Source organism: Drosophila elegans, unplaced genomic scaffold (assembly GCF_018152505.1).
Source record: "Drosophila elegans isolate 14027-0461.03 unplaced genomic scaffold, ASM1815250v1 contig_397, whole genome shotgun sequence".
NCBI classification, from domain to species: Eukaryota; Metazoa; Arthropoda; class Insecta; order Diptera; family Drosophilidae; genus Drosophila; species Drosophila elegans.
The window spans coordinates 2,631,719-2,654,216 of record NW_024545782.1 but is presented as its reverse complement, the minus strand read 5'-3'; the positions used below and the strand labels follow the sequence as shown (position 1 = coordinate 2,654,216).

Genomic DNA, 22,498 nt, shown 5'->3' with positions numbered 1-22,498 from the left:
AAATGATTAACTGAGCAATCAAATTCTAGTGGTTCTGTAAAATTATGATGGCAAAGTTCTTTGAAATTGAATATATCTCTTTTGGATCGATTTCGGTTTCTTTTGTTGGAATAACAATGGATTAGTTTTTGTTCACAAAAATATTTTTCTGTTTTAGTTACTGCTACAATTATTTGTCATGGCCTTGTAAAATAACCCACACTAATTTATACATCCAATTATTTTGTCCATAGACAAATATAATGGCAATGGTCACGGAAATATACAATTAAGTTACCTTTTTATCATTATAAGTCCATAGATTGTTTCCCAAACAAAAACAGTATTTGAGGGTAAGTCTGAAGCGACAAGAATTGTTTATTTTTTAAATTACAAATAACTAAAAAATATATTGTATATCATCATAGATAGATACCCATATTTTAAATTATGTATTCGAATTCATTCAAAATTTAAGTACAATAAAAAATACTCTTAATTTTTGAATATACTATATGGCACTTTCTTTTCCTCTGAAGAAAAATTTCCCGACATTAAGCTTTTATAGCGAGTAGCATTTTTACAGGTTTCATGTAGAGCAGCTAGTTGCAAAAAAAAATAGTTTTCAGGATAATCCCCTAGAAGTGAAATTTATTTAATGAACATGCTGTATGAGCAATCGATAGAATTTAAAAGGGCTGGGATTTTGGAATCATTCATTTATGCCATTATCGAAAGAATGACAGTGCTTGAAAACGCAGAAAGAATAAAACAGGGAAATAGAATAAAAAACGACCAAATTTGCCGAGAAAAATCGATTGGTTTTGACCTCATAGACGCGTAACACAATTCGGAGCTCCGTAAAAGCCAACTGGCAGCGACAACAACGGCGGTGATGGGTGCATTGGCACTAATGAAGCGTCTAAAAGAGAGCGGCCAAGAAAAGGCGCAGTGAAAGCGAAAGGCGAACAAACACGCCACGAGTTCGAGGGCTACGTCGTATGTGTTTGCAAGTGCCCCGGACCTCTTTTTCACTCGGAACAGAACCTTGTACGGGCTTATGTATATTTCCAACTAGTTTTGCCTATTAAGCGTCGCCATGTATCACGCGATCAAAATATAAAAAAACTAATGCTAAGTACGATTGGTTCAACGCAGACGTAGTAGAAATTGAGAAAAAGCGAGGGGTTGAAAAACTGAACACAAGATTCCAGGTTCGATTTTTAATGGTCATTCCTGGTGAAGTCCAACTGTCTTTTGACTGTTTCCGACCCAACAAGGATGCACCGTCCTACGAATATTTCTTCATTGTGATAAAAGGTACCCATTAACTTAATTGCACCCAGTCGTTTTCAACGTTCTCGTTTTCACCAGGAAAAATTCTAAATATAAGATGGCAAATATCAAACACAAAGGAGTAACATTAGTGCGTAAAGTGAGCTGACAAAAGCAGGCGACCAAGCTTACATCAGGGCAGGTGCAAATCGATTATCACTTGAGTGGCAGAAGGGTACACTTAAAAATATATTTCTTGATAGGAAGAATTTTTTAAGGAAAATGACAAAAAATGAAATAAGCAGAAGTATTGTTTATTGATTAGCTCGACTTTTGACGAATAAACATTTTTTTTTGCTGAGAAGTTTTTTTTGAGAAAGAGTCTGTCGATTCAGAAGGTTTTAAATCAATAATAGAAAAAAATGTTTATGACGTTGCGGTTGGGATTTGAACCCAAAGCCTTCTGTACTGCTGTCTGGACAGCGACGGTATCTGAAGGCCACGCAACAAATTGAAAACCAAAGTCATGTACGATATGAATATTTCCTTTTCTAAAAATATTTTAATAACGATTAGGAACGATTCGGAAAGTTTTGTCTATACTCTACAATTATATTTCCTTTTTTTGTTTTGTTTAAGGCAGAAAGGGAGATAAATCCATGCAGTGATGAATTTGGAAACTGCTGGGTTTACACTGGGCTAAGTGCATTGCCATAACAAAAGTCCGACTAGGTGCGAAAAAAATATGTAATCCATTTACTTATAACACTTACTTCCATACTAATTTCACGGAATTCAATTCAAGGCTCGTTTTTCAAGTTGCCTGCAGAGTTTCCAAATAAAATAATCGCAAAATCAAATAAACAATTTCGAAACCCTATATTGCTAACAATTATATTGTTATAAATAATTTAACAAAAAACCTTTGTCAAAATTTCTTAGATGAATTTTCAATTATGAGACGACAATATCGTTAATTTTATGAGTGTAGTAACGTAAATATCCCGCACACACAGGAGTAAGAAACACTCGCAGTTTGTCGGCTTAATTTCATTAATTACGTTTGCTCACTCGCTGGCTCGTTTGCTTTTACCCTATATGAGGGTATATAAATATAACCAAAATCGTTTTTAGATACAACGTGATTATGAGATACCCGTCAAGAAACAACAAATTCCGCTACCAGGAAAAGAAATTCCAAAATCAAGAACATTTGCTTCCATTTTTCCGATGTCAAGAGGGTTAAAAACCTTTTAAAGCTTTTATAAGGGTGCTTAAAGTTTTGTTTATTTTTTCTTTAGTTTTTTGCCTCTGGGAATACAAAGAATATGTGAATCTGGTAACTTTTGTTTTTGTTGGTTTTCCACTTTTTCATGTGGCCTGACTATGTCATTTTCATTATCGTTTGCATGCATTATGTAATTTCCCCAGACTAATGGATTGGTCCAAGCGGGCACAGGGCGCTGAAAATGACGCAATCTAAAAGTCAGAGGGTTGGAAAACAAGCGTAACAGGTACTGCAGTTATTTGGAAACTCTTATTAATATAAAAACATAGTTTAAATAAAATATAAAATGATCATTGGTAAAAAAAAGGTTTCATATTTTATGGGCCTAATCCTCCTGGAATCGTAAAAAACTTTGCAAACGCCCCAAAAAAAAGTGTAGGTGCGTGATTAATTCTCTGTATGCTAAGAATAAAATACAATAGGTAATACAACAAATATAAAAAGAACACATATACTTTTTCCCGGCAACTCGCCCGCTCTAATTTCTCAAAGCTTCGAAATGTTGCAATGCACTGACCACGTATAACAATTTAAAATGGATATGTCTGCAATCAAATAGTTTTTCTTAGCACAAAGGATTCATTTAAAAATTTATTTTTGTATGTGTACTGTTATTGTCGGCTTCAAAAATACAGTTTCCCGTCCAACTGTTGATTTATAAATTACTAAACGATTATATTCTTACTTTGGTTTTCTCTCGAGATTTTTCTCTCTCAGAACAGAAGGCAAATTTAAAATTCTGTGGATTAGAGCAACATAGTTCGAACTGCGTTTTTTTTACCAGCTGTTGCGAAGCAGTGAGGACACGATATATTTTAGTGCAAAGTTTGTAAAGAATAAGAAAGGAATCAAAGTTCGTCAACCCGGAGATTTTCTATCTATGCAGATATGGCAAACATAAAATGTTCTTTACTTTTCCGACGAATTTTTGGAACGTTTATATCATATGACATATGATCGCTAAATTTTAATAAAATTAAAAATAAAATAGTACGTTTTTTATATGATTTGTATAAATACTTTTGACCAGCCTGCGCCTACGAAATAATATTAAGTATCCAAAATAATATAAGTGTGATATTACAATATTAAATTTACAATAATATCGTTTTTTTTATGTAAATATGAATTTGTTATGTAAATATGCATTTTTGATTAAAGTTGTTCAAGATTAAAGTCTACATTATATACTTATTTTCCATTATCGAACATATCCAATCTTTCGATGCATATTTTATCCAAAGGACTATCATTTCCTTAGAATGTTGTTGGTGGGATGTCTTCTGCCCTTATCCGCTGTACGCAAGCACGGGTTTGATACTTTACCTTGCCTTCACAAGGACAAGAAACCATTTTCGATCCGTTCTTCATGAGCAACATGAATTTAATATGAGTAAGGTAAGTTCTTTTCCGCAAGAACATCATGAAGACAAAGGTCGTTAAATGACGCGAAAGATGTGAAGCGTGAAAATCCAGAAAGCACCTTTAAACAGGCACACGAGCTACAACCACGCTTAAGGCCATCAACCAGGAACAAAGCTACGGGTAAGGACGCACTCGCACTCATTTACTTATTTATGCTGGTGGAAATCCGAAATTGCTAAAGGACGGGACAGTTTCAACATTTTCCTTGACTACAGATTTTCCGCATCTTGTTCTTAAACAGCTACATTTAGTATCACTTTTCAGCTCTTGCGAACATATTTTTACCTAAGGCTGAGCAACAAACAAATTTTTCTTAAATAAGCCACTTTATTAGACGTGTTAATTGAGCTTGCAGTTGCAATAATAAGAACTACCCAACATTCAGAAAACAACAAAAAAGATTAAAACCGAATCAAATATCGGTTTACGGTTACACCCAATATAATTATTTCGATTTCGGTTTCGGTTTTGGTCAACATTATGGTCCCGGCATTTTTGTATAAGTGAACATCAACATTTTTATCTTTCATTTCTTTGCATTGATATGTAATAATATTAGCTATAATTTTGAAGTCAGTTTACTACAAAATTAAAACAAAAACATAACATAAACCAAAAAAAAAATAGAAAAACGAAAATTATTTGGTCATTAAACTGTGATTTGAGCGCGGGATCTTTTAATTAATTTTTTGAGAAAACTCTTAATAATAAAAAAAAAATTGAATACGTCTTGCTAATCCATTACTATATTTATTTTTTGATAAAGGTGCATCGTTTAGATGTTTCTTCTTAAGTAACAAATAAATGAAGATTTAAGTAATGAATTTAAATTATATAGAGGGTACTGAAAATGCTTAAAATTTTCATTATAAAATAATAGAAGAGTGCAACCCAAAAATTAATTACAGAGAAAACCCCACGTCTGTTAATGGATCCTTGATTAGGTGCTGATTCGCAATTTATTGTTGAATGAGTTTGGTTTGGTATTAATCCTTTCAGCAAGGATTTCAACGAACAAAGCAAGTTTGACAAAACGGCAATATAAGATAGAATATTGCAAGCCAATGAGATGGAAACTTTACGCGCGAAGAAAACACAGTCCTTTGTTAGTACAAGCGATAGTATATGTAAGTAAATATTAATGTGGGTTTGCGCCGAAAACGGGTTGATATATATAAATAACTCCTGTTAGATAAAAAAAATATTTCAGACATATCTGTCAATACGATCAACCTATATAAGCGTGAGGGAAAAGTCCGTGACAGCGAATATATCACACAATAAGCAATAAAAATAACAATATTCCATTGGCGATATCGTCCAGGTTTTCCCGTAAAAATTGTGGAACTGGTAACTGAATTCTAGCGTCTTATCTGGTTTATTGCGGTTTGGAAATAACCGGAAACCCAGAAAATTGGTTTGGGATTTCCCTTCGTGCGAGTGATTGGGTGATTGTGTTCTGTGTGCTGAACAATTGTGGTTGCACCACTAATATACATTTCGAGCAAAAGTCATTACCAACTAGTTCAAGGACGGTCAGAGGACAGTGGGGACATTCGGGTCAATAAAACCTTAACATGTTAGCAGTCAAATCCCACTGAACCATTTTTAACCTAAACAGAACTCGGGTTTAATTTTAACGTTGAACTTTTACGACCCCTAAAGAGCGTTGATTCATAAGTTCATTTTTGCCAGTGACATTGTAGTCTTTTTTGAATAGAACTTGGCTGGCAGATCTAAGAGTTCCTGCGGAAATCAAAAAGTATCTTTCACTGTTAGCCTAGCACCGAAGCCGACATTAGCTAATCACCAACATGCAACCTGCAATTACAATGCCTATCAATAGAGGTGGTTAATGCGTGTTTAGCCCGACGCCTGATTACGGAATGAAGACATTGTGCAAAACACGTGCCTGACGGCACTGGAGAACTGCTGCAGCCTCGGCAGCTGCCCACCAGAGTTGCGAACTCTAGCTTCAAAGACCTTGCTAAATCCAGTGTAGAAAATAGCTAAATATAATGTTAAATCCCAAACCTCTGACTTTTAAAGATTCTAAGATCTCGACAGACAGAAATGGATAGATCGATCCTGATCAGGAATATACGTATATACTTTATAGGATTTGAAACGGTTCCTTCTACCTGTTACAACTTTACTTTTTTCCTACGAGTAACCTAAGTTCCTAAGTTCAGCTACAAAATAGCTGAGTTGCACACACTGCTGCAAAGCTCAAATAGACATAACACCAAGTAGGAAGAATTCTTAAGGCAGGTACAGCTAAAGGATGCAGCCAGAAACATACGGCCCGACTGGCTCCTCATTTCATGCACATTTAACTAATCTGTCATCTAATCCGCGACCGCATCTCGGAGAGCTCGGAGGCACTGCCAAGTCTTCCACTGCTTCACCAGTGTGCACGTAGTGACGATGCGCACCGAAAGAGTGTGCCAAGGCGCCTACTATCTATAGCCGCAGAAATAAAAATCTTCTGTGATCAATACAAGTGCTTACCAAGAATTTCGGAAAATTATTTAAACTATTGGGGCTAAATTTTGCAGTTTTTATACCCCTTTGAAAAGTATGGCACAAGTAGAAGGAAGCCGTCTGTATACTGTCAAGATCTCGGAAACTATAAAAGCTATGATTTTGGGATTTGACATACAGGTTTTAAATCGGGGCCACGCCCACTCCAACACCCCCAAACCGCGAAAGCCTGTCATTTCATTCTGAAGCAAGTTAGACCTTTGTTGATGGGATGTGTGTATGCGTTTCGGTCATATCTATCGGTAGACACAAACATTTTCAAAATCTATAATTAAAACGATTTAATTGCTCTGCTATTGCTCTGCCGTCAAAACACCATTCCACGCTAATAGATAAGGCTTTGTAAAAAGACAGAACGCCTCTAGTGTTGACAATGCAGTTCGACAGATGGCGCCACCTAAGCCCCGAACATTCAGTTTGAAGTTTGTAAGCTGATAATGCAAAAACCGGTTAACAAAAATTATAAAGAATAAAATTTTGAAAAATTTATTTACATAGTCGAATGTATAATAACTTTTCTTTCAAAATATGACATCAGAAACTTTGAAGGTTGAAGTTTCCATCGTCGCGAAACACCTGCTAAGAAAATTACACAACGCTTTATGATTGGTACAAACCATATTTTCAAAAACATACTTTTCCCATATAGCTTCTAAGATATTGGTTAAACTTGGAAAATTTGGAACATGGCCCTTCCTTTTACCTGTTGCATACTTTTCAACGAATACCCTTTTTATCCACGAGCAACGGATAAGCTAATCCAACCAATCTCATAATTACAGACTGCCCAATATATGACAGACTCCAAGCCCGCATAACAGCACCACCCCCACTAACTCTCAATAATAACAAAATGGTAGTTTTATTATACGATTTACAATTCTGTTTGTATTTTACGCTTCATATATTTCGTTCTTGAAAAGCGGAAAGAGTATTTCGCTTGCACTTACATAAAAAACTAAGAAACAATAAACTGGTTGCCCCAAGTTCCGCAACAAAAGCCAGCCCTTGCTGGAAAAGTTATAGTTACATTTTCTTAATAGAAAATTCATAAAAGCAGTTTCGATTCGCTTGCCGCCGCCTGTCCGACAGCCGATAATAAAGGAAAGAAATCCCAAGACACAGATCCCACTTGCAACTCGCAGCGCGCAACTTCGCATTGTCGACTGACAAACACTGCTGGTGTTTTGTCTCGGCTACTTTATTTCAAAGAAGCGTGCATAGCCATCCGATATCCGAAGTGGCTGCTTTTGGGTACTCTTTCTCCTGACGTTATCAGTATCCATTGTTTACCCATTTTTCCCGAATGGAAACTGAGCTCCTACAGCAGCCGAATAATCAGCAACTGGAACAGCGGCAACCAGCAGCAAGCACATGAGATAATATTCCCATAGTTCAAGCGGAAGAGGTTGTGTTCTGTTCTGCCGACCGACCACATGGCATAGAATGTGCGCTATCCAGTCTCTACCAGTCCGTCGGAAATTTAGAAACAAATTTAATACCACTTTGGTATTATTAGTTTTGGAACGAAACAAAATAAAATATATAGAACATTTTTAAATTAGCTTCAAACGACAATACGGCATTAAGGCCCATAATTTAAAAATATAACAATTCTCTTACCGAGGAAGTCATATATTTCTTCAAGGCTTGTAACGCAATCAGCATCAACAGAATAATCGTCTGTCTGTCCGTTCATTTGTCTGTTTCAGCTCAGGGCTTAAAACTTTTGCGGTCGCCGGCAGATCAATTAGGAAAACGCCGCACAGTGGGCCGAAAAAGGCAAAATCCTACCCTAATTAACCGGAGTCCTGTAGCAACTTAACCTCGATTAAATATTTTTATAATCCATAATGTAAGAGAAATCAATAGATGAGAAATTCAACGCAATTTTATTTTTTAATAAAACAAAAAGTTATTTAAATTTATCTGCCCATCGATCACAAATATTGGACAAGCCAAACACAACCTTGCAGAGGGATTTACTTTGACCTAAAGTTTGTAACGCAGTAAAAAAAGACCCTCTTTTTTTACATAATGCAGATAAAGTATTTATATTTAATGCAGACTTATTTATCTGTAGATGTACATAGATGCGAAAGAAATAATTTAGTCCAGCCCGTCAGTTGGGTTATAAAAAAAAAATATTACATGTTTCTGAATGCTTTTTATGATATATTATTTTTATTCCATTTTCAGATTAATGAGAAAAAGTAATAACTGAAATTAGTCATATATTTTACACCATCGAAAACTTCAATTTAACTGATGTACTTCATTCATTTACAATGTCCAAATCGTAAGTAATTTTGAGTATTGCTTAGGCTTTCGAATATATAAATGTCAAGTTTGAACTTTCGTAGCGTGCTTTGCGAGTTCAATTTTCGCGGAACATATCCCACCGCTTGGTTTGGCCTTCAAAAGACTTTCCTGCAAGTTGTTTTTTATTTTTGCTTGGTGATTAGCTCCACCCTAAAAGATTTTTACAACATGCAATTAAAAATAAGTTGGACCCAGTCTCCTCCGAAGTCTCCACTTTGTTTGCCGTCCCCGTCCGTCCGATCAGCTTGTTTCTGTCCGTCCTCTTTATTTATGGCGCTAACATTACTCAGACGCATGTCGTTGCTTATTTGCTTTGGTTGTTGGTGCGCGTACTTGAAGCTAAGCGGAGACAAGCAATTACAAAAACAGAAACCTTGGCTTTGGCTTTGGCTTTGGCTTTAACTTCAACTTCAACGTGGCAGCCGATGTCGATGCCAGCGGCTTTGTCTTCTCTTTTGGTATTGCGTGCTGCGCAGGCGCACAGCGATGGCTGGCTGATTCTCCCAATCATATTTTTTTTTTTTTTTGGTCTTTAAGTTCGATTTTGTGTGCCGACGGCTGCTAGTGCTAATATTTTGTTTTTATTGAAAATAATGGCTGATTGAGTGAGCGCTTAGCTGGCTGACTGAACAACTGACTGATTGAACGAATGACTGCGCTGTCCTCTTTTGCCTACGAGCTTCAGAAGCCCCTTATAATTGATGGTCTTTTACAATTTTAAGCAAATGGGCAATTTTTTTTGGTGAGCCTTGAAGGCTTTTTGGGCTAATGAAGGAAACGAAAGAACTCAATGCTATTCGATAAGGCAGAGCCTCTAGATTGATTTTAAACAACATACCTAAACAAATAATCAACGAATGAGTATAGCACTGCGGTAAAAACATCTTTATGTTGTTGAGCTCTCTTGCATGACGACTCTTTGGAGGGACTAGCAACTAGTTTTATGATTTGACCCAGGGATCTTGCTTAATTTATGCTGAGCTTCATTTACTTGTTTTCAGCATACAACTAATTAAAAGCCTTGACGTCTATTCGTTTATTGTCATTATAAAGTTGATAAATTGTCTGTTCTCTGGATTATGCGTCATGTGCTTACAGAGAACAAATTGAAATGTAAATGAGGGGATTAATGTATCTTTAACTAAAGTATACAGTTAAAGAGTTATGAATCACGATTTAAATTTGAAACTAATTTCTATTTGAACACTCAAAGCTTACCCGAAAACGTATTAGATTGGATAAATTTAAAAAAAAAACATGATAGAAAATGCCATACCCATACCATTTGATGTGTTTTTGCAGCGGAAATGCACCACCTATTAACTATGCTGGGGATCCAACTAATTTTGATCGCAAAGAGCTAAGTATGTGGCATTGGGAGATCAACCGAAACACCTGCAGAACCCGTGTTTTCTCCTAAATCTATGAAGCTCATAAATTACTTTCTGAGAAATACTGAAGTGGCTATAAACAGTTTTAGCTTTATGTACCATCTACCCTGCTTCCCAAGGCCAAGTTAATTTGATTTATCGAAGACATGGCTTGGCCGCCATGCTGAGTACATCAAAGCCAAGGCGTACTTAACGATGAAGACCCAGGATGGAAGGAAATGGCGAGGCAAGCACTAGCTAGTTTGGCCGTAGAGATAAGCACTCTAAAATGGTCTTAAAGTGGCAGTGTTTGGAGAGGTCTTAATGAGGCTAAAAAACGAACACAGAAATTGTCACTTTTCCTGGCAAGAGGAGAGCGGTCAGGGGACTGGGGACGGGCACGCAGGCAGAGTCACTCATGATCCCCCACGATAAAGACTGCCCCACCAGAGGAGAGGCCACTTGGGCCACAAATGTACCATCAGCCTGGCCGCCGCAGAAATTCATTCTCAAAGATGCACTGATAGATTAAACCGCACTCTTGCCCGCTATCAGATGCCATATTCCGCTCCCATCCGTGACAGGCGTTGCAAGACTATCGATTACCGGCGAGATGGGCGCATTCCTCATACTCTGCGTTCTTGGTAAACTATTTTTAAATAACCATGGGCTCCCTAAATGGACACTCATTCGTCTCTCGAACCGCCTCTTTACTCAGCTTCACTGGCCCTGGCAAGTAAAAATATCCCTGCTATAATGAAATGAAAAAACGAAAGAACAATATAGTCAAGCAACCTGACTATGCATTAACCACAATTAACTACACACTTCACACACCCCAGCTGGCGTATAAAACGACATTTATGTGTGCAGTATATACCAAGGGGCCATAATAATTAAGAGATATTTTTTAAAACTCAAACAGTAATGATTACATTTTAATTTTTGTATTTTAGTAATAGCTTACTGGCCTTGAAAATGATTTGAGCTCGATCAATTGTAAAAAATTTAAAATTCAAATATGTTAATAAATAAGGATAGCTTGCAACAATTTTTTTAATATTTTTACGGGCATTATTATGCCGGTTTATTATGTAAATATGATACCTTCGACTTTAAAACCGCGCAAAAAATTTAAAATCGCATACATTTTTGAACGACCTCAACTACGTGATAAATAATACATATAAACAAAAAAAATATCTTAGATACTCTTGAAATACAGGCATTTGCCGTGTAAAAAACTTGTATAACAAAAGTTATTCACTCAGAAATGAGAAAAAAATCTATTTTCTTATCTATGGCAGCTATATTATATTTTCCATATAAAAAGTCAAACTTTATATATAAATATACCATATATAAAATCTGACTGTTAATATGCAAAAAGCGGTTAAAAGTTGGTTGACCATTAAATACATAAGCAAACAAATTAATAAAAAAAAGGCGAATTTTTAAAATTAATAATACGCAAGTACGACAGCTGATGGACTATAGGTGCACTGGGAAACTATGCTTGCAAACGCCTTATTGATCATAACCAATTAAGTCTGCCATGTGTTATTTATTGTATTTGGTAAAAGCATATTTGACTGTCCGATTCTAGTTGTTGTTTAACAAACTGACAGTCAGACAAAGATGCGTATATCGGAGATGGTTACTTCCATATATACTTGCATATACTTTAAAAAAACTTTGGTTCTGTTACAATATACCCTTTAAATCCAAGAGTAACGGGTGAGCAAATGTTTTCTCATCGTCCTATTGGAATTTAAGGGTCCAACCCATGGTCTATCCACTGGACGGGTCACTCTTCGGGGCTGTCATTAATGGCGCCGCTTGTTGGCCCACAAACCAAAAAAGACAACTACTATGTACAGCTAGCCAAAGAAACAAAACGAGTTTTCTGTTCTTCTTACTGGATTCTTACCCAGCGTTGTGTGCTCACCGCCTTTTGGGTGGTGACTATGAAATTGAACCATGCCGCCGGTTGCGGCTGGTTCTTCTCTACATGCCGGCCAGCCAGCAGCTTTAAGTTGACCAGGCCAAAGAGGAAGTTATCCCGCAATTATCCGGAGGCAACGCCCGGCGATGCCAGGCAGCGTGATTTCAAGATTCGTTGGTTAGTGCGATCCAAGGCTGCTTGTGGGAACGGCTCGTTCGGCAAGTTCGAATCTTTCAAGCATCTGAGTTTGAGATCGTTGTCATCGAGTTGTCGATAGCATAAGTATAAAACTGACACCCAACCAAATTCCAAAAGTGATTTCTGGCCGATTGAGAGGTCGCAATGCCTACCCTGAAACTGCGAATTGGACTGCCCTCGAGGCGAACGATGGGCAGCATCTGCATCTGCGGAGCACTGGCCTCCATCTCTGGCCTGGCCTACATGCGCTGGAGACTCGAAGATCGGGTGCGTCACACCGAGTACTACCAGCTGGCCATCCAGCAACTCCGCCAGCACAGCGGAGCTGTGGGCCTGCTGGGCGAGCCCATCAGGGAGTCCGGTTTCAGTCAGTCCAACGAGAAGAACCGCTGCGACGCGGACCAGGCCCAGCTGCAGGTGGCCGTGCAGGGTCCCAAGGACAAGGGCACCGTTTACTTCTGGGCCACGAAGAGCCAGAACCAGGGCTGGCTGATCGACCGCCTGGAGCTCGAGACCAAGCAGCATCCGAACACTCGATTCCTGCTCAAGAAGCCCCAGAACTATGCGCTGCTCAGCAACGAAGGAGATCCGGACCCCCAGGTCTCTGCTGAGAGCCCTGATGAGTCGCAGCAGTCGCAGGAGACGCCCGAGCAGCAGGAGCAGGCGAGTGGCGAGGAGCAGGAGCTTGAGCAGGAGCCGGCAGTCCAAGCCCATCCCAGTATTCAGAATAATCCCCCGCAGCAATTGCGCCAGCAGCAGGGCCAGGAGCCGCCTCCTTTCGTTCACACAGCGGAGGGCGGACGAATGCAGTAGCAAGTCAGACTGACTCTTACCTTTTCCCAAGTAACAAATGTTTTCCAATTAATCGGTTGGTTAAGTTGCAAATCAATTTCACCTCAAAACAAACTGTGCTCAATAGTTGTTTTAGAGTGATATCAGTCTTTGCATAAAAGCGCAAGTTTTTCTTTGGAAATATGAATTCTAAAATAAGCCGCATCTGAAAAAAAAACTGAAAATTTAAGGTAGCGAATAAAATTTCGACGAAAGGAATTAAAATGATATCAAAATCGGGCTCTCTAAATTTAAATGTTTAATGCCAGTGTTCTAGACATTTTAATTTACTTGAAATAATTTTTGTGCATGCTGCTGGCATTCACAGGAATGTCAACAATGACATTGCGTTTGCCGTTGTGGTTTCAGCTTCTATTACTCGCTTTGCATGAGTTAATAACATATGTCAAATACAAATAATTCTATTTTCTATAGGTACTTGCAGTCTATTTTAGTAGTTTGTTTGAATAATATAGGAACATCGTGTTTTCAAATAATTGAGATTAAAAAAAAAATAACCATGAAAATATTCAGAGCAAAACGCTGAAACGATTGGGGTGGCTTGGGTGGGTGTGATGTGTGTGGGTCAGATTTGCTTCTTGGCGTGCAGGCATGCGGAAAAACTAAGCAAAGGCAGACAATACATTTATTATGTGTATAGTTTCAGCAGCAGAAAACCAAAACGAATATGTTGTCTTACGAATGGTCAGGCAATGTTGCTAGTTAGATTACCACGTTATGACCAACCTAACTGCTGTTGTCTGCGTTTCTGTCACTCCTTTGGGGCGTTATCTGGGTGGCGTGATAATTAAATTCTGTAGCCTCATTTTTGTGGAAGTGTTCACCTTTTTCAAGATATCATTAAAAAGATAATCGCAATCTTAGACATTTTATTTGCCTCCCTTTCCGTCCTTATTTCTTGGAAATTAAGTACCGACGGCGGAAAGGGGCGTAGGTTTATACCTCGTGTTACCTTGAAAGTTCAACAAGCCAAGACTAGGAAACTACAACAAGATACCATTAAAGTCAGAAGCAATTAGGCGTGCGAAACATAAAAACTTTAGGCAGTGGTCACGTGGTGTCCAAAAGCCTGGTTCGCTGACGGAGATGGGCAGCTTTTGTTTGCAGCATTAGATTTTTTTCTTTTTGTAAAGTTCTTTGACGCCTTCTGTTTGCCCAGACAATTGCTGTTTGTTGCAGCACCTTGAATGTAAATGATTTCATTGGTGTTTTAACTTAATCTTGTGTTGTATGGACTATATATTCAGTTTACTGAGCACTAAATCATTAAGGTGAAGCCAAAAAAAATGAAACAAAAAATTAGTAGGGAGAAAATAAAACAATTTGGTGTACTCTTGAATTAAAGAGACTTTACAAATTATGTATTTGGGTGGCACACAAGTATCTTAAGCCTAAATATTTATCCCGTGAAGTGGTGGTTGTAGGTACAACGAACTCTGTTAAAAATACATTTTAAATTTCTTTCATATATATACATTCCAGTAACGCAAAAAAAAAAAAAAAAATTTACATGAGTTGTGCTTGAAAAATAAAAGAGTAAACAGCAAACCAAAAGTCATCGCAAGAGAAATCTGCGCAAATGAAGTAAAGGTGTCAAGAACTTTATTGACAAGCAGGCCTGCAACTCAGAGGCATTGAAAATAAACATAAGAACAAAGGCAGACCCCCAAGATCCCAAGAAGACCCGTGAAGAAAGCAAAAATGAAAAAACACAACCAAACAATAGTAAAACGTGACAAACAGTCGGACAAAAAAGGGAAAAATAAGTTTTTTGCATCTGCCAAATGAGCTACGTGAAAGTTTTCTACAACTGACAGTTCAGCTGAACATTGGACTATAGAACAAATCACTCTGTTTTAAATGCAAGAGCCAAACAATTATTTGAAATATTATTATTATTATTTTTATAATCTGACAAATAGGTGGGAGCCAAAGATAATCGATGTCAATTTTTCAGAAAAAGGTTTTTTTTTATTTGTGTTCAAAACATTTCAGATGTGTGAAAAAAAATAGCAAAACCGGTTCTATAATAATATTTTCCTATTGTAGCTTCGTTCTAAAGTTATAATTAATAACAGAAATATGGGGCATTTAAACTATTTTAGCGTAAAGTCAATTGAACCGCACCTCATGCAATGCGAATTAGAATGCCACTAGCGAATGCCATTTTGACACAAAACAAGTTTCGCATGTGGGCAGTGAAGCAGGCGATAGGTCGACATACTTTCCGAAGTCACTGTCATTGGCAAATAAATAGAGCGAAAGCAACATCGCAAACAGCTTGAAAGGTAAGCTATGTAGAGAGGAAAGCGATTAAAGTCAAAGTCGGACCGCGGAGCAAAGGAAGTACATTAGAAACCAAATTCCAGATGATAAAAAGTGTGTTAAAAACATTTACGGTAAAGGCTATATCAATTCTGTGTTACTGTGTTTCAACTTTTTATTTAAATTTAAATGTGTAATTCGCTTGCTTTTCCATTCAAGTTACAGGAATTTTTTTAGTAATAATAATGATAGAGCCTAATTAAATTGCAAAAATTGGTAATATTAATTGATGTTTCAAAACATACAGGTAAAAGTACCGGAACAAGGCTTATTGCTTCTACTTCAATTTTATACGCACAAAAACAGGGTAATTTTTCAAAACGAATTTTGAGACAAAAACTTTTTCTTTTGTTGTTGCTGCTGCTATATACTGTTTATTTGTTTGTAAAGATAAACAAAGTAATAAAACTATATACCTCACCAATGAACATAATTTATCAAATACCCAACATTCCTCATACTACTTAAACCAGATTTTTTGTAAGTCGGTGGATGTCCTCCACTTGACTCCAGAAACTCATTTGCAGCTGACACTAAAGGAGACAATTGTCAGACATGTAGTATTATTGAAAAAAAAGGAGAAAACTTTTAAGTCAATTTCACTCTCATTTAGCAAAGATAATGATGAATTTAATGATGATTATGACCGCATAGAGCAAAGAGGAAGAAAACCAATTGCATTTCTGTAGATAGTGAGAAGTGCCAACGGCACACGCTAATTAAGGTTAATGAAAACAACAAGCCGACGTTAAACAAAATAAAACATGCCAACAAATTGACGACGGTTATTAACGAGGACAGCTTACTTAATTTGTATAGTGTAAAATGTATTGGAAAACAAAGATATTGGGTTTCCCATTCCTGTGCCCACAAAATCAACAAAGAAACTTTCAGTTCTCTGGCGGCGTCTAAAGTTTTTTAATTTAATTATTTATTTCGGCACATGCTTTATTGGCTTATAACGCCCACAAAAAGATATAATTATACTATACAGTAATACTTACTTACTTACTACGATATTAGTAGAAGCTAGAACTAAAATTATAAACTTACCTGATTTATTTTGCTAATTGCTAAAAAAGAAAGAAAATTAACAAGAATTAAAAAATGTTCGTGGAGAAAGAGTTTATAATTCTTAGTTTAATTAATTCTTAACAATAAGCTAGAGTAAATTTACTATCAAAAATGTTGAACTTAAAATAGCCCAGTTTCACAGTATTCTTATCATTTTTATGGTAAATACCGTTTTTTATCATCGCCCGCAAAAATTTCGTTGAATGCATTCCAATATTATTTTCTAGCTACTACGAACAGTATTTTTTATATGTATTTACAAAATATTTATGTTTTTGTTTTTCTTGTTTCTCTGCCCTATTTTTAATGCATTCCGTTTTGTCGGCAACTCAAATGAATGAGCAAAATTGTACTATTTAGATTTCATTTGGCTCATTAATGTATACCCTTTGGTATGTTATCGAACGGTATTTATATACCGAAATCTGTTTATTGTATTTAAAAAGTACAATTTTGCTCATTTATTGGAAAAAGTGAGGCTTAAATGCATACGAAATTAAAAATTGGATTGATTTTAACATTAAAAAGGAAGTGTGACCCTGAACCTATAACCGAAAAAATCTCAAGCAGTATCCATATACTTGTCTCTGTCTCTGAGCTTCAATGAATCCGTCTATGAATGAGGCGAACATGTAATCTTGTATAAGCACAAATCTTAGCAACTACTTCATAGTTTATAAGCCGTCATTGGGGAATTGTAAAAACATACAAAAGGCTATGGAGCATATTTTTATGCGTTGCCGTCAACTCTATAGATAAAAAGTTGATTTAGAGACTTAACCGCTCAATAAATATCTAAGAAACGAAAATATTGAGATGATACGTTAGTGTAAATGTTCACAATTACTATTGGGTCAGCAACACAAGACTTTAAGACTTACTTTAAAATGCAATTTTAGGTGCATTTGGCCTAATTAAAAATTAACGCCATGCAAAGGAAAACAAAGAAATGAAAGCATGAAGAGGAAAGCAAAGATTGGGGAGCTTTTTTCCACGCTCATGCATCTCTGTCTTCGTCTGCTGAATAAACTGTGCCCTAAGGGCGCATTCCTACCAGGACAGCCTGCAACAAAGAATTTAAGGGGGTTGGGTTTTAAACTTTTTTTCTTTTCTTTCTTTTTTGAGTCAACAATATGTTGAGAATATTCTGTACAAATTTCAAGTCAATACGAGTAAAACTAACTGAGTTACAGCTTTTCAAACGACCGGCCGTGCAACCAGATTGTTCATGTATAAAAAACTTTACATCGATTTTCCAGAAAACGTTTTTTTTAAGGTTCGTAACATCAGAACTCCAAATATACTTAGCCGATCTTTTTAAAAAGTTGAACATTACTTCTTAACATAAATCAGCAAGTTATCACAAAAATTTTTCCTTATATTTTTTAATAACAAATTAACCCCGATTTTTTAGTTAAAATCGCGTTGTTCACTTAAAGTGCTCAAAAAAATAGGAAAAAAAAATTACCCCGAAAATTTAATCAGCTTTGAAATACATACACATATTTCTAATAATCCGGTCACGAGTTATAATATTCACCGCAAACTATCTGTTTTCAAGGCACCTCTATTCACTGTCACCGTCTTATTTGAAAAATTTGTACTTACATTTGAATAATAATGTGTTATTAAATTGGGGATCTCAATGCTTAAAGCTGTATTTTTGGCGACGACAGTGACTCCGAACAATAAGCTAGCGACCTAGACTTGTAAACATAAATTGAACCTTGTTACCATTGGTCAATTCGGGTTCTACTTTTCTATGCTAGCATTAGCCGAAAAGTAAAAGTAAACATAATCAATATTAATGATTAAACCAATGTTTTATTTAACTACCTTCAAATGACCCGAAGACTAACACGGCTAACTCTACCATGATGATTATTGCATGTACACCGCAGACAAATTTGTTTGACGCTCGTAATTTTAATTAAAAGCGCAAATAAATGGTGTGGCTCCCCCGGGAAGCGTTAACTTGGCTAATGGAATTGCGACTGCAGGCACGTTTGTATGCATATACATATATCGCCAACCAGACCGGAGCAACCACTACTGTAATACAGGATCACAGGATAGGGAAAAATGAATTAAATCGGATTGGGTAATGGTATTGAGTTTTGAAACTGAGGGTCTGGTCGAAAACGAATTAATTAATTCACTTTTTAATGGAAAATAAAAAAAAAATAACTAGTCTCACAGGAAAACTCAAAACGAAATAATCTAAAAGCTTCCAGTTCGCTAAAGCGGAAGTGTCTACTAAGTAGAACGCTTAACGCAAGTGCACTTAAAGTGGCATTCAAAATGTATTGCATTTTAGCAGTGCTAAAGTGAGTTAATTAAATGAGAGAATGAGTTGTCTGCTTCAACAAGCTTAAGGGAATGGTCGAACTTGAGCTAAAAAAGGTTGGCCAAAAAACATGTACTAAAAAACAGAAGTTCGAAAAGATTTTGAAATATATTGACAAAATTCGACCACAAACTCCCTTAAATCCGATTAAATATATTTTTTTCTAAGAAATACCCAGCAAGAATACACTTGAAACCGAAGTTTATATAGCCTTTCATACATTGCAAAAATTAAAAAATATAAATTTAATAGCGTAATGTTGACAATTTACACCATTACTATGTTCAAAATAATTTTTGAAAAAAGGGAAAAACAGAGAAGTTACATTTTTTTTCATTTGTTGCAATTGTTTTATTTTACACGTCACACAAGAATGGTCCTTGTGTTATGCGTAGGAGTGTTCATAGATCCCAAAAAATCGGGTATTAAATGCAGGGCATAGGTGAAAGCTTGTCATTGGAGCTATCTATATGTCGGTCGATTTTAATGAGATTTAAATCTTTATTCTGAAATGTTAAATAAATACTTTTTCTCGAAGAAAAAAAAAAATTAAAACAGCAAGTTATAATTTGTTTTTCCGTTTGTTCCTCTAAGAAGCTATATACTATATAATTGCCCAATCCGGCTTGTTCCGACGTACATACTATCTTCAATACTTTAAAACCACCGAGCAAGACCTTCAATTGCTATCCTATATGTCGGAGCAATCTCAAGAGCTGGTAAAACAAACCATGTCGTACATACCGTTTCTGTTAAAAGAAAATTGAATATGGCTACCAATTTGTCAGATAAGCTATCTTAAATAGAAAACAAATCAAACGTTTGTTTTGAGAGTTCGTTGGAAACTGACGTCTGGCATGTAGCAAGATAAAATACTAATTGTAATTTGCACAGTTCTACAAAGACGAAGTGCTGTAGTTTTACTTAAAGGTAATTAATTATATATGTTTTTCTTGATAGATAACAGAGATTTTGATAAAATACTTTTAAATAGTTATGTGAACGAAACGATTTTTTGAAAATCTAACCTAAACTAAGATACAAATTAATAAAAATTAAAATTTAGATCAGAGCTCTTAAAGGTCATTTTAGAGAGTTGATTTCGTAAAATTAAAAAACCAAAATAAAAGAAAATAAAAGATTGGTTAACCTACCATAAATTTCAATGGCCAGGTTGAAATTGTTAAAAAGATAAACAAGCACAGACATCATTTTTAAATTCAAAAGCAAATAAAAATATCTGTTACTCAGCTAACAAATTTTAAAATGACTATGGCTTTATAGTGTTTTTTGTCATTCAAATTAGTTTCAATTGTGGAAATTTAAATTTTTAGGCTTAATTGACCTCTTGACCTCTATCTTTACTCTTACCCACCTTGCGAGCAGCGCCCTCTAAGTCGAAGTTTATCGACTTGACTTTCAATGCTGATCACTGAGTATAAAAAGAAGACTCGTGAGTTGAAATTAAATTATTCCGCGTCAAGTCAGTGAGTCGGCTGGGAAATTACTCCGAGTTTCAATTATATTTCCAACACACATGCAAATTTAATGAATTGCTAAATATCACACACGCATTCGTGCCTGAGGCGGCAATCAGCCACAAGACGACACAGATGACCAATCACATACAGATATCCAAAAGCAGAAAACTTATTTTTTCAAGCATTGAAAAACTCAAGTATTTGACTGTTATAATACAATTTGCATATACTTCTCTTGATATATGACACATTCCGCCAAATTTTGTGAAATTTGAGACTACCAATTAATTAACATGATTTCTTTGAAATAAAAAAAAAGGGAAAATTAATATCCTTTATTTTTTTAAACAATTTTAATTAACTTAGTTGCGTATGTGTTTAAAAACATTGAAGCTATGATTATGTGCAGCGCAATTATCCGATAGTTCCTATGACAGCTATACGATATAGTTTTCCGATTTTAATAGAATTAAAACCGTAATTCTAAACTGTAAAACTATTAATAAGTCAAAAAGAATTTTTAAAAAAAATACAAAGTAAAAAAGTTAAATTTAAAAAATATATTTTTTTAAATATTTTATTGTTCCCAAGGGTGCTATTTGAATAAGTGATCCGATTTTGATGAAATTTAAACCGTAGTTCTGAAATATTTAACCATTACTGTATGTCAAAGAACTAAAAATAATTAAAAACAAGAAAGGAAGCAAACTTTGGCAAGCCAAAGTTCAAATACCCTTGCAAATATTGCAATAACTAAATATTCTTGAAAACATTAAAATTATGATTTACTTGCGTGTATGCTTAAAAAACATTGAAGCTATAATGGTTTAAAGCTTAATTATTCGATAGTTCCTGTGGCAGCTATATGATACCGTTTTCCGATTTTAATAAAATTAAAAGCATAATTCTGAACTGTCAAATTAATAATAAGACAAATAGAATTCAAAAAGAAAAATTACAAAATAGAAAAGTTACGTTTAATATATATTTTATTGTTTCCGTGGGAGCTATATGATATAGTCGTCCGATATTGATGAAATTTAAACCGTAATTCCGAAATATTTAACCATTACTATATGTCGAAGAACTAAAAAAAAATTAAAAAACAGAAAAGTTAAAATTTTTTTTAGATTTATTGTTCCGATTGTTCCTATGGGAGCTATATGCTATAGTCGTCAGATCCGTAGCGTTCCGACTTATATACTGCCTGCAATAGAAAGAGAACTTTTGGAAACGTTTCATGCAGATAGAAACAGACGGACAGACGGACATGGCTAGATTAACTCTCCTAGTGATGCTGATCAAGAATATATATACTTTATAGGGTCGGAAATGTCTCCTTTACTGCGTGCTGCACGCGGCTCTTGGTTTTCTGGGTATTCATTTTATTAAAATCGGAAAAATATGTCAAATAGCTGCTTTAGGACCAACAGGAAAAATAATAAAAACCTTCAAAGCTTCATTTTTTTTTTACATTCGCGCAAACATATTGAAAATTTGTTGTTTTAAGATATATCTAATTTTTACAATATCTGCAAGGGTATATCCTTTATTGTTAATGGTGTTAGGGCACAACACTCATTTTAAGTAACAATACATTTTTGTTTTTTTCGAGCCGACCGACTTTATTGTTAAATGCTTAATTTACCATGTATTGCAAAGCACTGTCACAATGTCCGAAAACGCTATTCCGTAGCACAGTGTAGGTAGAAGGTATAAATTTGCTATCATAAGTCTTAAGGAAGTTCCTTAGAACTTTTGCGACATATAAAGTTGTCTAAGTTGGCCATATGATCTCCCCCCAGCTTTAAATTAATTAAGGCACATCTGTGGCATCTGGGTCGCAGTGCAAAAATCCCATCAGAGATTCTGCTGGGCTAACAGGACTGATTCTCTGCCAGCTTAGCTAAGAACAATAAGTTATAAAATTGGTTCCGTTTGAGGACTCCGCACATTTTTTAGTCCTAACGAAGGACTCTTTGCCGTAGCGGTCACATAGGCCACTCGTCCTTGCCCTTAGTCACACACAAATTCAATCACAAGCTCTAGAGCACATATACGAATATAAGCTCG

At 35.7% G+C, this 22,498-nt stretch overlaps 2 protein-coding genes across 4 annotated transcripts in view; one reads left to right on the top strand and one right to left on the bottom strand.

Moving 5' to 3' along the window:
- The window catches only part of LOC108137802 (beta-1,4-glucuronyltransferase 1), a 44,878-nt gene that overhangs the window by 13,319 nt on the left and 9,061 nt on the right, over nt 1-22,498 (bottom strand). For 2 of the 3 annotated variants that reach the window (XM_017259708.2, XM_017259709.1), the window contains 2 exons: nt 16,577-16,596; nt 278-338 (listed from right to left, as the gene is read on the bottom strand). In XM_017259708.2, the coding sequence (XP_017115197.1) occupies nt 278-288 (11 nt within the window). In that variant the 5' untranslated portion in view covers nt 289-338; nt 16,577-16,596. The remainder of the gene's footprint in view (nt 1-277; nt 339-16,576; nt 16,597-22,498) is intronic. The other variant, XM_017259710.2, reaches the window with a different exon arrangement.
- On the top strand, nt 11,827-13,405 carry LOC108137806. The gene has a single exon (XM_017259713.2). The coding sequence runs from the start codon at nt 12,491-12,493 to the stop codon at nt 13,157-13,159; it is 669 nt and encodes a 222-aa protein (XP_017115202.1). The 5' UTR covers nt 11,827-12,490; the 3' UTR covers nt 13,160-13,405.

Coding starts and splice junctions, on each gene's coding strand:
- LOC108137806 (XM_017259713.2), top strand. CDS start 12,491: ATGCCTACCCTGAAACTGCGAATTGGACTGCCCTCGAGGCGAACGATG.